General features: G+C 40.4%; 1 protein-coding gene across 1 annotated transcript; it reads left to right on the plus strand.

The window, feature by feature from the left end:
• The first annotated feature begins 13627 nt into the window (after positions 1-13627).
• LOC125132710 (vomeronasal type-1 receptor 4-like) lies at positions 13628-14560 on the plus strand. Its single transcript, XM_047790354.1, has one exon. It carries the CDS (start codon positions 13628-13630, stop codon positions 14558-14560), a length of 933 nt encoding a protein of 310 aa, XP_047646310.1.
• Positions 14561-14971: the final 411 nt, after the last annotated feature.

Below are 14971 nucleotides of genomic sequence, written 5' to 3' on the forward strand. Positions count from 1 at the left end.
AATGTGAATTTGTTTCTGGAATGTAAAAAGTTCTTTATTTATCTAACTCTCTGTGACTTACTGGCAACAGTAATTGTGTCTCTCCTGAAAGCACCTGAGGTCTCATGAGTAAATGAGACATTTTCTCTCTTTAAGTTAGAGGAGCAGCATTCAAGGATATGGTTAGTTTCTCATTATGAATTTCAGAAAAGAGTTGTTGGGTGTCAAGACCAAATGTATCTCACTTCAGTATCTCTGGTTTGAATATATCCAACATCAATTCTAAATGCCAAACTCATTGCCTTATGATTTCAACTTATAAGAAAAAAAAGATCCTTATGCTCCTATTTCTAAGTTACTGGTCTTCCGTATTTGAATATAGTTCACAAGTGTTGCTTTATTATTAATAGTTTATCTTATGTAGTAATGTGTATCTAAGCCTTTGAATCAAATTTTTAATTTATTTCTATATTACATGGTTTTATTACATTTTTTCATATATTACATTTTTTCATATATATTATCATATATCATATATTACATTTTTTCATATATCATATTACACATATTATCATATATTAACAACATATATTTCATATATCATATGTCATATACTACATTTTAATATATATTAATATTCTATATTACATGGTTTTATCACATTTTTTCATATATTACATTTATTTCATATATCACATATTACACATTTTTCATATATCATATTTTTCATATATTACATTTTTCATATATTACATATATTTTTCATATTTTCATATAGCACACATTAATATATTATCACATATATATTATATATATTTCATATATCATATATTATCATATATTGCTACATATGATATCATCTATATCATATAGATGGTATGGCCCAATTTTGTGTCTGACAGATGCCATTGTGTCTTTCAATCCAAGCCTGCTGGCAAGTGAGTCTTCTACTGCCAAACTAATGAGCCCATCTTGCATTCGTCAAATTCATCTTTGACCAAGGGAAGTGCCCCAAGAATTAGTCTGTAATTACTGCATCTGCAATTTATTATCATCTCTAAAACGTCACTCATACTTGATAGAAAAACCAGATGTTTGGACTGCCAGTGGAAATACAGTTTCCCTCTGACTGAACTCTGGATATTGTACAGAAATTATCTTAACCCCGTAGCATCTTAATCATTGCCATATGGATGAATTCATTCAATAAACACCTCTACTGGCATATATGGATTGACTCTATAAAGAGCTCTATTTGGGGAACCTCTGTGCTTTAAGCTATTCTCAAAACTATATTAAAAGAATCCTCTCTTATACACCCTCAAATATTTTGCATTGGCCTATAGAAAATATCCTTAAAAATTAAAAATTGTTAGAAAGTTTATAAAATATGTTAAAAATGATGTAAAATAAAATGGGAAATGTATTTTTAAAAAACTTAATATAGGTCTTGATGGTTTGAAAAACACCACGCTGATGAAGTTAATTAGTGCTATACAGTGCTCAGGGCACTGGCTCACCTACCAGGTTCAAATGGCCACTCAGCCCCTAATCTGCATGTGAATTTAGACAGACCCCTTAACCTCTCTGCAAGCTTTCCTTCCCATTGCAACAAAAATAATTGCAGTGCCCAGGTCTCGTGGGTATGAATATCAAGTCATGTGCCGTATTATGGCAGTAGAGCCATGATTCTTAGATTTCAAGTGTTATGTAAAGGTTGTACATTCTACTCTGGGAAGACTTTTGACAGAACAAAACCTGAAGTAAATGTGCCGGAGTATATTGACTTTTAGTTGACTGGATGAATGTATCCCATGTTACATGTTTCATTGCAAAATCCTCTTTTCTACAGATAAATAAATATCAGCCATAGGGAACTGGCAGAATGAGCTCTCAGTATTTTCCAAGAAGCATGGTCCCTTATCTCCAACAACAGTTGGAATCCTGGGCATTTTTTTTTTCTCTTCTTGACCATTATCTCTTCATTACTACAATGAAACAGACTGAGGCTCAAGATCGATACTCACACACCTGACGGTGATCCATACTTGGTCATGTTCCTTGCAGATGCCCACAGTGGCAAATTTCCCCTGATGCATTTCTTCAGTGATTCATCCATGCGAATTCATTTTCTATCCTCATGGAGGGGCCGGGTGTGTCCATGGGTACCACCTGCCCTTTGAGTGTCTCCAGCCATCACGATCAGCCCCATGAGTGCTTGGTGGGGAGAACTTGAAGTAAAACTCCCGAGGCTTGGGATTTCCACATTCCTCTGCTAAACTCTGTACAAGCTGATAGAATTCATTTTTCTTATGTTTATGGTACCAAATGAAGCAACAAGAACATCACAAAGCACAGATTTCTGATGTGCTCTGCTGAGGTTTAAGACAAGTTCACTGAGTCACTATATGCAGCAGTGTTATCATTCCCTGATGTGCTGTTCTTGGGCTTATGGACTGGACCGGGGGCTCCCCAAGTTTCATCCCATACAGACACAATCAGCAGGTCAAACACACAGCACAACTTCCTTTCTGCCCCTTAATAGGTATTTATGAAATGCTATAGATGCATATACAAGTTATAAGTGCCACAGCTCATTGGAATTTATCAAAGGTCAGCACCTCTGTAGGCAACACGTACATCAAGCAAAAGAATGTTCAGCCCTTCATAAAACATCGTGTGCTGCGGTTAGCGTATGGCTCTTCTCCATATATTTGAAGGTGTGGAAATTGGAGAATGGATTTGCATCTATTCCCACATTTAAGAGATTAGGACCTTTGCCTGTTGTGTACTTTACATAAATTTATATACTATGAAATCTTTCATGTTGTACTTTTCCAGTTCTGTGTAATTGTGTGAATTCATCTGCACATTACACACCCCTGCTAGTGCGCCCCGGCATTGTTGTTAGGATGGTGGGGTGTGAGTGTGAATCAGTTAATAGATTCTATTGTTAATGGGAAAGTGGGTGGTTTGAGTTTTGGGCCATTATGAGTAATGATTAGTGTTGGCTTATAAATTCTGTAACTAGCCTTTCGGTGAGATAGAGACAAATTTCTTTGAGTATTGTTGTAACAGAGACGTTGATGGGAATTTATAGAAAAGACACCACAGTTTTCTAAAATGGACAGTTTTAACACCCACCATCAATGTAAGAGATTCTTGATTGATCCACGGTTTTGCCAAAACTTACTTTCTGTCATTTTCATTTTAAATTTCTCAGTAGTATTTGACAATATGTATGTACAAATGTATTTTATTTTTATCTATAACTGTAGACACTCAATATTTTTATACATTTGTTATGCACTGTGTAACCTTTTTTGGGGTCTCTGTTGGAATGGTTTGTTCATTGCTACTGAGTTGTGTGTGTGTGTGTTTGTGTGTATGTGCGTTTCTGAGATCTGCTCTTAATTTTAATATAAACTAATGTCACTACACCTCTATGTTAATAGGCTTTGTGCTGTGAAGAATATATTCCTATTTCGAGACCAGAGAAATTTCTGTTTTTTTCTTAAAAATATATGGTATTTTTCATTAAAATTTATCACCTATTCAGAGTTGAAATATTTTATGATATAACTGGACTTTTGCTTTTCTGAACATGGGTAGAACTTTTCACTGTTTTCTAAAAATTATATACTTTGCACTCTTTCCATTTGCTGTCGTTGTCATTGTCCCACCAGGTTAAATTAACTCCACTTCATCCTTCCTGCTGACTTTTCCATGAAATATAGATGATTCTTGTCTCTTCCTGTCTTGTGAAGACTAGGCAATCAGACAGGAGCACACAAGGAACTTTACACTTGGGGTCAAAAATCGTCAACGCACCTTTTTGCACAGCGGAATGGCTGTTGACAAAATTTAAAGAAAAAAACTTTGAGTGGCAGAATTTTCTCCCTAGATGTGACAATAGCACTTCTCTCTTTATCCCAGACGACAGCTGGAATTCTGGGCAAGGTCTTCCTCCTTTACCGTTACCTCTTTCTCTGCCACACTCAGTGCAGGTTGAGGACCACAGACTTGATTCTCCAGCACCTGACTCTCACCAACTCCTTGGTCTTTCTCTCTAAAGGAGTCCCTCACACAGTGGCTGCTTTGGGGCTGAAATATTTTTTTAATGATTTTTGCATGCAAACTTCTTTTGTACATTCAAAGGGTGGGCAGGGGCATGTCCATTGGCACCACTTGCCTGTTGAACATATTCCAGACCATCAGAAGCAGCCCCATGGACTCTTGTTGGAAACATATGAAAGTCAAAGCCCCCAAATCATTCACTTCTGAATTTTCCTCTTTGGGTCCAATACATACTTGTAAATTTAATTAATCCTGTGTATGTGTTACATGTGTCTAGCACATGGAGCGTGAAAAATATCACAAAGATTAGAGATTGGGTGTTCTATGTTACTACAGATCATGGGCACATCATAGTACATATGAGGTTGATAGTTGTCCCTGAGGTTTCATTTTCTGTGATTATAACCTGGGCCAGTGGCTCCATGGTTTTCATACTGTACAGACACAACCAGGGGGTCACACACATCCATGAGAATAACTTTTCACCCGTACTTTCTGCTGAATCCACAGCCACTCAGAGAATCCTGGCCCTGATAAGCACATTTCTATACTTTTATGCCCTTTCCTCCATCTTTCATATTTTTATTGTTCTTTTTCCCAATCTTGATTAGTGGGTAGTGAGAATTTCTGCCCTAATTTCTCTGTGCTTTCCAACCATCAGCCCTTATCTTTTCATGAGCCATAAGAGCACAGCACCCAAGCTCTATTTTTGCATGGATAAGGTATTCAAAATCCTTTAATCTGATGAGAAATAAGTCATTTGTGATTTTGCTCTTGTTTATTCATCCACACATTAGACTGGAAAATTAATACAGATTTGTAAGAGGAAACCACATGTCTTACTAAGGTAGCCTGTCTTGTATGCTGATGTTTCACTTGCTCCTTGAATTTGGAACACCCACGCTCACAAGGAAAGTGAATACAGAAGCTTGGCCTTGTTCTCATGCACAGAATCCTGAAGACCGTGGTCTCAATCAAATGCTGCTTGAGGCACACAGCATGCCTGTGATCCTAGCTCCCAAGTCACAAGACAAAAGGGTTGGCCCAGTGGTGTAGTTGTGGGAATATTAAGCAGAAGTGAATACCATTGGCAGTGAGCCATAGATAATTGTGAAAGACACTTTTCCATGAGTTCCCATATATGTACATGTTTGCGTGTCAGTAGCATGAGCAGCTTTTTTTCTTAACTGCAGTGTGGGTCCTCACAGCAGTGGATGTACCTGGGGGTTTTCTGAGTTACTTGGAGCATTAGGGCATGGTGAGTGGGAATGGTGAGCTGGGCAGTCCCGTGGGACATGGCTACCTCCTTGGGCGTGTCTGCACATCTGTGTAGAGTAAGGTGGCCCCTTGCTTTCCCTGTAGCAGATATGGTCCTAGAATGCTGGTGTGAAGCAGCACTAGAACTGTGGATTCTCCGTGTGGGCAAGACTTTTGGGGGCTTCTGGGAGGAGTATGCTCTGTTAGAGCCTCCAGACCCCAAGAGCTAAAGTAGGGTGTACAGGGTCTAGGTTCTGGGTGAAGTTGAAATCTGTGCTATCAATTAAGTTAGCAGGGAATGTCCTGAGGCAAAAGTCTTGAGTCTGTGGGGGATAATTTTGAAATAAGCTCTCCCAGAGAATTTATCTTATTCCTTTACATTAGGAGTCAAGTTCCAGGATCCTGGTGCTGCCTTCAAAGATATCTGGGTTTAAGGAGGTGCTGGAATCAGGGCCACTGGGAGATGCCTGCGTGTTCTATGTGTGCAAATTTGGGAGAGCGTGGCAGGATGGAAGTGAAGCATATGCAGTGATTGAGGTCTCAAGGGCTTTAGCATATGTTTGCAGAAGGTTATATTCGTCCTATGACTTCTTTTTCTGGGTGGAGCTAAAACTGCCCTTGGGTAGCAACAGGGTTTTAGGTGGGCAGTTCAAGGTCCTATGTGCAAGGAGGAAGGAACCATGTTGCAGTTGATGATTTTGGTCTGGAAGGAATGAAGATTTTGCTGGAGAACATGGGGCACTGGTGCAGGTTGTAGAGTCGGCACCTACCACAGAACGGTCTTTATTGAGAGAGAATTTGTGCTATAGCATTTGGTGATCCAGCACCAGTGCTGGGCACATGCTTGAGCACAGGCGCCAATGTTTCCTGGGAGAGGGCTTGCGGCCAGAAGAAAAGCACCACCCCCCTTTCAGGTACCTCCAAATAGCAACCTTGAAGACTCAGGTAGAGCCCATAACAGAGGAGCCTCGCCTGACAGCCATGCACGAATACCAGAACGTGCCATCACTGCATCACAGCCAAGATGGTCTGATGCTTGTCTCAGCCTCCACCAGAAATAGAAAGTGCCCATAACCTTTCCCTCTGAGGTGATGCACTAAGAAAGTCTGACCATCATCTGGGTGTAGAACCTCCAATTAAAGATTCAACTTGGGTCAGAATGAGGCACACAATCAGAGAAATGCACACCAAAGGACATTCTGCAAATGGTGGGTGTGCACAGGGAAAAATTGGCAATTTTCCCAAAGACCAAAGAATAGCATGTGATCAAGGTTAAAGAAATTAGACTCCAGACAACCAAATGCAATCCTTATACTGGATCCTACATGGAAGAAGGATAATTTTGTCCATGGGGGAATCTGTGTATGAACTATCAAGTATCAACTGTCTAGTGTTACTCTGTTAGTGTTATAGTTTTATTGAGTTAGCTAGGAGAACAACCTAGATTTGGTTAGTGGAGATCTAATTGTCAGCAGATTTCGTGCTGAGGGTCCTCCTCCTGGTTTGCACCCTGTCTCCTTCCTGCTGTATCCACAGGGCAGGCAGAGCGAGCTCTCGTGTCTCCTGATAAGGGCACAGATCCCATCATGGTGGCTCATCTAAACCTGATCACCTCCCCAACACTCACCTCCAAATACCTTCATATTGGGGTTAGCGCTTCAACCCATCAATTTAGGGGGGGGACACAAGTATACAGTCCAGAGTAATAGTTACGCATCATCATTAAGAGGGCCGTCAAGGTGGTGCAGCCACCCCGTCTCTCAGAACCATTACTGTGAGCCATGTGTGCTGTAACCGGCACCATCAAGGATCCACCTTCTCTGTTGTCTGTGGGAGAAGGCATTCAAATTTTTATATGCATAAATTGTGTCTGTGATCAATAAACATGTTTTTTTCTTTTTTAACTATTTTTTAAAAATCACTCAAATGAATTTATCACATCTGTGGTTGTATAATGATCATAACAATCCAATTTCACAGGATTTCCATCCCACAGCCCAAGCACATCCCCCCACCCCCCAAACTGTCTCCTCCAGAGACCATAAGGTTTTCAATGTCTGTGAGTCAGCATCTGTTCTGCAAAGAAGTTCACTTTGTCCTTTTTCAGGTTCCACATGTCAGTGAAAGCATTTGATGTTGGTGTCTCAGTGTCTGGCTGACTTCACTTAGCATGATAATTTCTAGGTCCATCCATGTTGCTAAAAATGCCGGTATTTCGTTCTTTTTGATGGCTGAGTAATATTCCATTGTGTATAGGTACCACATCTTCTTGATCCACTCCTCTGTCGATGGACATTTAGGTTGTTTCCATGTCTTGGCTATTGTACATAGTGCTGCAATGAACATTGGAGTACATGTGTCTTTGCGAGTCGTGGTTTTCTCTGGGTAGATGCCCAGGAGTGGGATTGCTGGATCCCATGGTAGTTCTATGTTTAGTTTTCTGAGGAATCTCCATACTGCTTTCCACAGTGGTTGCACCAATTTACAATCCCACCAACAGTGTCATAGGGTTCCTTTTTCTCCACACCCTCTCCAGCACTTAATGTTTGTAGACTTTTGGATGATGGCCATTCTGGCTGGTGTAAGGTGGTACCTCATCGTGGTTTTGATTTGCATTTCTCTAAGAATGAGTGATGTTAAACATCTTTTCATGTGTTTCTTGGCCATCTTGGTATGTCTTCTTTGGAGAACTATCTGTTTATATCTTCTGCCCATTTTTTTGATAGGCTTGTTTGTTTTTTTTTGGTATGGAACTGCAGAAGGTGTTTATAAATTTTGGAGATTAATCCCTTGTCAGTTGACTCACTTGCAAAGATTTTCTCCCATTCTGTGGGTTGTCTTTTTGTGTTGTTTAGAGTTTCCTTTGCTGTGCAGAAACTTTGAGGTTTGAATAGGTCCCATTTGTTTATTTTTGTTTTTATTGTCAATACTCTAAGAGGTGGATCTGAGAAGATGTTGCTGTCGTTTATGTTGGAGAGTGTTGGGCCTATGTTTTCCTCTAAGAGTTTTATAGTGTCTGGTCTTATATCTAGGTCTTTAATCCATTTGGAGTTTATTTTTGTGGATGGCGTTAGGGAGTGTTCAAATTTCGTTCTTTTCCATGTGGCTGTCCAGTTTTCCCAGCACCACTTATTGAACAAGCGGTCCTTTCTCCATTGTATATTCTTGCCTCCTTTGTCATAGATGAGTTGGCTGTAGGTGTGTAATAAACATGTTTTTTAAAAATAATCTCCATGGGAGTTCCCGTCGTGGCGCAGTGGTTAACAAATCCGACTAGGAACCATGAGGTTGCGGGTTCCATCCCTGCCCTTGCTCAGTGGGCTAACGATCTGGCGTTGCCGTGAGCTGTGGTGTAGGTTGCAGACGCGGCTCAGATCCCGCGTTGCTGTGGCTCTGGCGTAGGCCGGTGGCTACAGCTCCGATTCAAACCCTAGCCTGGGAACCTCCATATGCTGCTGGAGCGGCCAAAAAGAAATAGCAAAAAGACAAAAAAAATAAAAAAAATAAAAATAATCTCCATGGAATGATTTATGATATTTTATTGAATGGGAAACATTTATTTCTTTGAAGGAGAAAATAGCCCCTTCAAAAATGGTGGTTTAAGAACGAAATTTGATTGGTGTGTAAGACCAGTGTGACCACATTTATGCAAACATACTGAATTGATTAATATTCTTCCCTAAATGTGTTTCTATGTGCCTTGTTTCCATTATTGCCTTAATAGAGTTCTAGGAATTAAGCAGCTGAAAATAGTTCCAAATGATCTCATCAAAGCTTAGTGTGTCAGAAGTCCGCAGTAGAGGCGTCAGCTGTCCTGGTCTCTAAACTGCTTCATGTTTTAGGCAAGATTGATTTCCTTTTATGATTCCCATGCATCTCCTTCCATCCTGAAAGCCAGCATCACACACTGAATCTCTTGCTGTATCTGACTTCAGTTCTTTAAGGCTCCTGTGATTACATTGGACCTGCTTGGATATTCTAGGACAGTCTCCTGTCTAAGTCAGTGGGGGCTGCTCTGTAACAAGAACACCACAGACAGGAGTGGCTTAAAAAACAGACAGTTGTTTCTCACTGTACTAGAGGATGGAGGTCCAAGATGAGGTGCTGGGAGAGTCCGTGTTTGCTGAGACACCTTGTCCTGTTCAGTGGTTCCCTGATGACCCTCTATTCACTGTGTCCTCACCTGGTGGTGAGAGAGAGGAAGCAAGGGACTTGGCATCAGAGCAGTGATCCCATCCTGAGGGATGGTCGGACCTAATCACCATGACGTGATCCCCTCCCAAGTCCCACCTCCTAACACCATCACCTTAGGGCTTAGGATTTCAAAGTAAGAATTTGGATGAAACAAATATTCAATCTGAAACACAGTCAGCTATGGTCAGCAACCTTCATTCATATTCACAGTCCTGGAGTTCCTTTTGGGGTGCAGCAGAAAGGAATGCAACTAGGAACCATGAGGTTTTGGCCCCCTGGCCTCGCTCAGTGGGTTAAGGATCTGGCATTGCCATGAACTGTGGTGAAGGCCACAGATATGGCTTGGATCATACATTGTTGTGACTGTGGTATAGGCAATCAGCTGTATCTCTGATTTAACCCCTAGCCTGGGAACCTCCGTATGCTATGCATGCACCCTAAAAAGCAAACAAACAAACAAATTCACGGTCCCTGTTGCCCTGTCATGTGACATAATCAAGACAGTAACACCAGGAATGGAGTTTGCTTTACTTTACAACGAGTTGTTTTTTGCAATGAAATTTATTTTACAATAGTTATCCTATTGACTAAACTATTATCAGAATTTCTTTTGAGTTTGTCACTGTAATTGTGTGAGTACCTTAGTTATGTATGTAATACGTATATGTGTGTTAGTGAGTATGATGCACATGTGTGCTTGCTTCTACCTGCAGGTGTTTAACGAGTTCAGTTTGTCTGCAGATATTGTTATCCACAGGTATGACTCCAACCCCTGATTTGTAAGTTGGCAGTGATTGCATCATGACCCTACATCAAATATAAATTTGTCTGTAGGGAAAACCAGAGGATTACTTATAACTCCTAACATGTTTCTTAATTATAATCCATCAAGCACTCATACTGAAAAAGAGCACAGTTAATTAATTAATTAATTTTGGAGAGCACCGTGGTAACTACTTGATCCAAATGAATTGGTAAATGAGCAATGGCCCATCTGATACTTCGAAGAATGGTAGAATCTGCCTGTTGAACCATCAGAACTAGGAGATTATTTGTGAGACAATCTTTTCTAATCTCTCTTCTGTGTATTCTGCATTTATTTATTTTATTTAAAAATTTTATATCATTTATTTGTATATATATTTTTCTATTGTACAGCATGGTGACCCACTTACACATACACATATACATTATTTTTTTCTCAAATTACGTGTTCCATCATAAGTGACTAGACAGAGTTCCCAGTGCTACACAGCAGGATCCCATTGCTAATCCATCTTGAAGGCAACATTCTGCATCTATATACCCCAAGCTCCCAGTCCCTCCCAGTCCCTCCCCTTCCCCCTTGGCATCCACATATCTATTCTCCAAGTCCATGATTTTCTTTTCTGTGGAAAGGTTCCTTTGTGTCCTATATTAGACTCCAGATATAAGTGATATCGTATGGTATTTGTCTTTCTCTTTCTGACTTACTTCACTCAGGATGAGAGTCTATAGTTCTATCCATATTGCTGCAGATGGCATTATTTTGTTCTTTTATTCCATTGTGTATATATAACACATCTTCCTAATCCAATCATCTATCAGGGGACATTTGCATTGTTTCCATGTCTTGGCTATTGTGAATAGTGCTACAATGAACATGCAGGTTCATGTGTCTTTTTTAAGTAGAGTTTTGTCCGGATATATGCCCAAGAGTGGGATTGCTGTTCTGCATTTAATACTTAATCCTAATTGAGGTCAATAATGGTAAACTATATTTCCCTCAAGATATCCATACTCATTAGCATTGAAGAATGCAAATTATTCCAAATTAATTGACTTTGAATGTGTGCAAACAATGTCTATAATGAGTTCTGTATCATGTCCTTTCTTTTCCTTGTATGTGTTTGAATATACTCCCCAGGTATTTGGTCTTACTCAATTTCTCTCCCAGTACTTTCGCTGATCATTCGGTTCTGTGGTCTGAAGGTTAGGAAGGTGCTAGGAAGAGGGTAGAGAAACACTGAGGCAAGAGACGCGTCCAGAGGGACACACAGACTTGGTGCCTGTCTTCCTGTGAGTAACGTCAGCATTTCCTGCCATCCTCCGTGTGAGCCCCTGTCTGCCTTCAGGATCACAGGAAAGAAAACGCCTCTGGAAAACACTGCTGTCATCTCATAGGGGGGATAACTTGTAATTGTTTTTTCCAACTAATAGTTGAGAGAGATGTTTTCAGAAATGTTTTCATTTCCCAAGCCTACGCTCCCATTGCTGCTACAGATGAAATGATAATTGCAATTCTGAAGGGAGGACAGGACACAGAATCACCAACCCATATATCAGGCGCCCGCTGCCTCCCTCCCACGCAGGTACTGGCTCTAAAGATGATCACACTGCGCCCAGGGTTCTGGCAGCAGAAAGGAATCAGGTAAGAATTTTCTGATTCATTCAAAGCAGCAGAGTCTGTAAGGGAAAGGCAGATGAAGGATCTGTGTAGTTGATTATATTAAAAAGGCAACGTTCTCTGTTGTAAGCTAATTCAGTGCCAGTGCCACGCAAGAAGGAAGAACTATTGTGAAGCCAGAGTTGAGCTAGTAAAGAGACATGCAGTCTTAGACGCTATAGCAACCCTCGAAGGCTCCTCATGCAATTTAATGTAGCCCTGACTGATAGTGATTGTTGTCGTTGAATCCAAGTAATAAAAAAACTTATTTTTTTTTGGGGGGGGTGCTTTTAAATGTAGAGTCACTCTACTGTTGATTTTGCCTTACAGGAATCATAGGCTCAGTGTTCAGAATGACTAGAGATGCACTAACAATACTTCCATGTGTGCGATAAAGAATATTATGAATCTGTAAATTGTCTGATCCTGCGCACAAAGTATATCCAAATGGAAATGGCTTGAAGAGAAAGGATTTCTCTAACTCTGGATGAATTCAGAGTTCAAAATTCGTGTCTCCAGTGGAATTTTGTCTCCAGTGGAAACCTCTGTAGTGTGTTGCCTATGCTGAAGTTATTGTTACTCTTAAATTTAAGAAGCAGTTGACATGATAATCATGAGTTACAGGCAGCCGCTGTCAGTCTCATATCATGTTATTTCTACCCATTTAAAAATATGCTACTATCAGTCCCCAAATCTAGACTTCTGATTTATACAATGCAACAACAACAACAACAACAACAAAAAAACATGCCTCGCAGATGCTGTTTGCTTGTGTGTCTTGCTTGTCCATATCATTCACAAAATTCACAAGTCATATTTCTTTGCTGGCACTTTCACTTAACTCTGGATTCACAGATAAGTATATCATCTGAAAAAGAATAAGGATTTGGTTTTTCCTTAGACACGATTTTATCATGTACTAGTGTTTTTGTCCCAAAGTTTGTGGCATAACACATACTCTCTCTATATTCCTGTGAAAGGTGCCATTATATCTGCTTTTCTGACATAAAAACCAATGAGTCTTCTGTTTCCCTCCTAACTGTAAACCATTCTCCTCTTCATTACCTGAACTTGTCCTGAAGTATTTGACCATCAGCAGGGCATTACCTGCATTAAGATAGCTAAACTTGATTCCTGGTTGATAGTGCTCTATAGAATAAAGCTTTACAAATATGTGGAATCTTGTTATAATGAAAATATAAAATACCACCAGTCTAAAACCAAATGACAGTTCGTGAAATCGACTAGCTATAGATCTGGATCATTGTTTGAGTATAACTAACTAGCTTTGGGGCAGAGCCTGGTGGGTCAGTGCCCTGTGTTTAACAGCCCACTGTCTTGCACAGAGTTTGAAGTCCTCACTCTGCCCTACACAGCACATGTCAACAGATACTTAACCTCTCTGTGTTATTCTTCCCTCTAGAATTAAAGTTACAGGTGTCCCGGGCTCATGGATTTGTAAAAAATGAAGTGAAAATCATGTGGAGAAAATCATGTGCTCTTAAACATCACACATTCAACAGTTTTAAGGCTGCTAGTAACAGAAAGACATGAAGTAAACTTTTCTAAATGGGAATTAATGGTCAGGGGAGACTGTTGGATTCAGCTGGCAGGACACATGCAGCCCCTGCTTCATATCCCCACCCAGGACCTTCTAAGTCCCAAGACAAACATTAGTGGCTGTGAGCTGGGAGGATGGCCAGCAGGGATGTGACCACAGATGTGATCATCCTGACACAGACTGTGGTTGGAATCCTGGGGAATTTCTCCCTTCTTTGCCATTATATCAACCTTTACTTCACTGGGTGCAGGCCATGGTCCACAGATGTGATTTTTTGGCACCTGATTGTGGCCAACTTCTTGACCTTCCTCTCTAAAGGAGTCCCCCAGACACTGGGAAGGTTTGGGTGCAAATTTTCCCCCAGTGATTTTGGATGCAAAGTCTTTTTATTTTTTCACAGAGTGGGGAGGGGTGTGTCCATGGGGAGCATCTGCCTCTTGAGTGTCTTTCAGGTGATCAAGATCAGCCCCCTGAACCCCAGGTGGGCAGAGCTTAAAGCAAAAGCGCCCAAATTAATTGTTCCATCAGTAAGCCTGTGTTGGATGCTCCAAATGCTGGTAAATACCATTTTCCCTCTCTATGTAAATGGCAAATGGAATGACAAAAATATCACAGAGAAAAAAGATTTTGGTTACTGTTCTGCTGTTCGTCATGACAAAGCCACAGAAGCATTACATGCATTGCTGCTGTTACTCCCTGTTGTTTCATCTCTGGGGCTTATGCTCTGGGCCAGTGGCTCTATGGTTTTCCTCCTGCACAGACACAAGCAGCAGGTCCAGCACATTCGTAGGAACATCATCTCCCCCAGATCCTCGCCTGAGTCCAGAGCTACCCGAACCATCCTTCTCCTGGTGAGCAGCTTTGTCTATTTTTACATTCTTTCCTCCATCTTTCAAGCTATTTTGACCCTTTTTGATAATCCCAGCTGGCTCCTTGTAAACATTGCTGCGATCATGGCTGCGTGGTTCCCCACTGTCAGTCCCTTTCTGCTCATGGGCCGTGACTCCACTGTGCAGAGGCTCTACTTTGCCTGGATAAGGAATGAAAAATCACCGGCTCTTATGTAAATTGTATGTCTTTCCACAGTGCACAGTTTCAATTTATTCATTTACTTATTCATTCATCTCTGAGTCTAACAACATTTTGAATTTCAAAAGATAGGGAATAGGTCACAATGAGCATCTTTTCCAAAATAAAAACTTGTAACCCTGTTGTCATGAAATAGAGGTATCTTGTAAAGAATTGTCCGACTGAAATGTTTCTGGTGCTTTCAGAAAAGAAGTTCAGAATTTATAGTATAATAATAGAAACAATCTGCATAGTATGAAATGTACAACTGTGTAGCCTTCAATCTAAAACATCTTTTCCCAGGAATGAAATAGTCATGGACTTGTAGATAAAGGTATACATGAACATGGGTCAGTGTGTGCAGTGGTCATTGATGAAAGTGAAGAAATCAATGTCCTCTCAGTGTAGAC

The sequence above is a fragment of the Phacochoerus africanus genome, chromosome 8 (assembly GCF_016906955.1).
Source record: "Phacochoerus africanus isolate WHEZ1 chromosome 8, ROS_Pafr_v1, whole genome shotgun sequence".
Lineage (NCBI taxonomy): Eukaryota > Metazoa > Chordata > Mammalia > Artiodactyla > Suidae > Phacochoerus > Phacochoerus africanus.

Coding starts and splice junctions, on each gene's coding strand:
- LOC125132710 (XM_047790354.1), top strand. CDS start 13,628: ATGGCCAGCAGGGATGTGACCACAGATGTGATCATCCTGACACAGACT.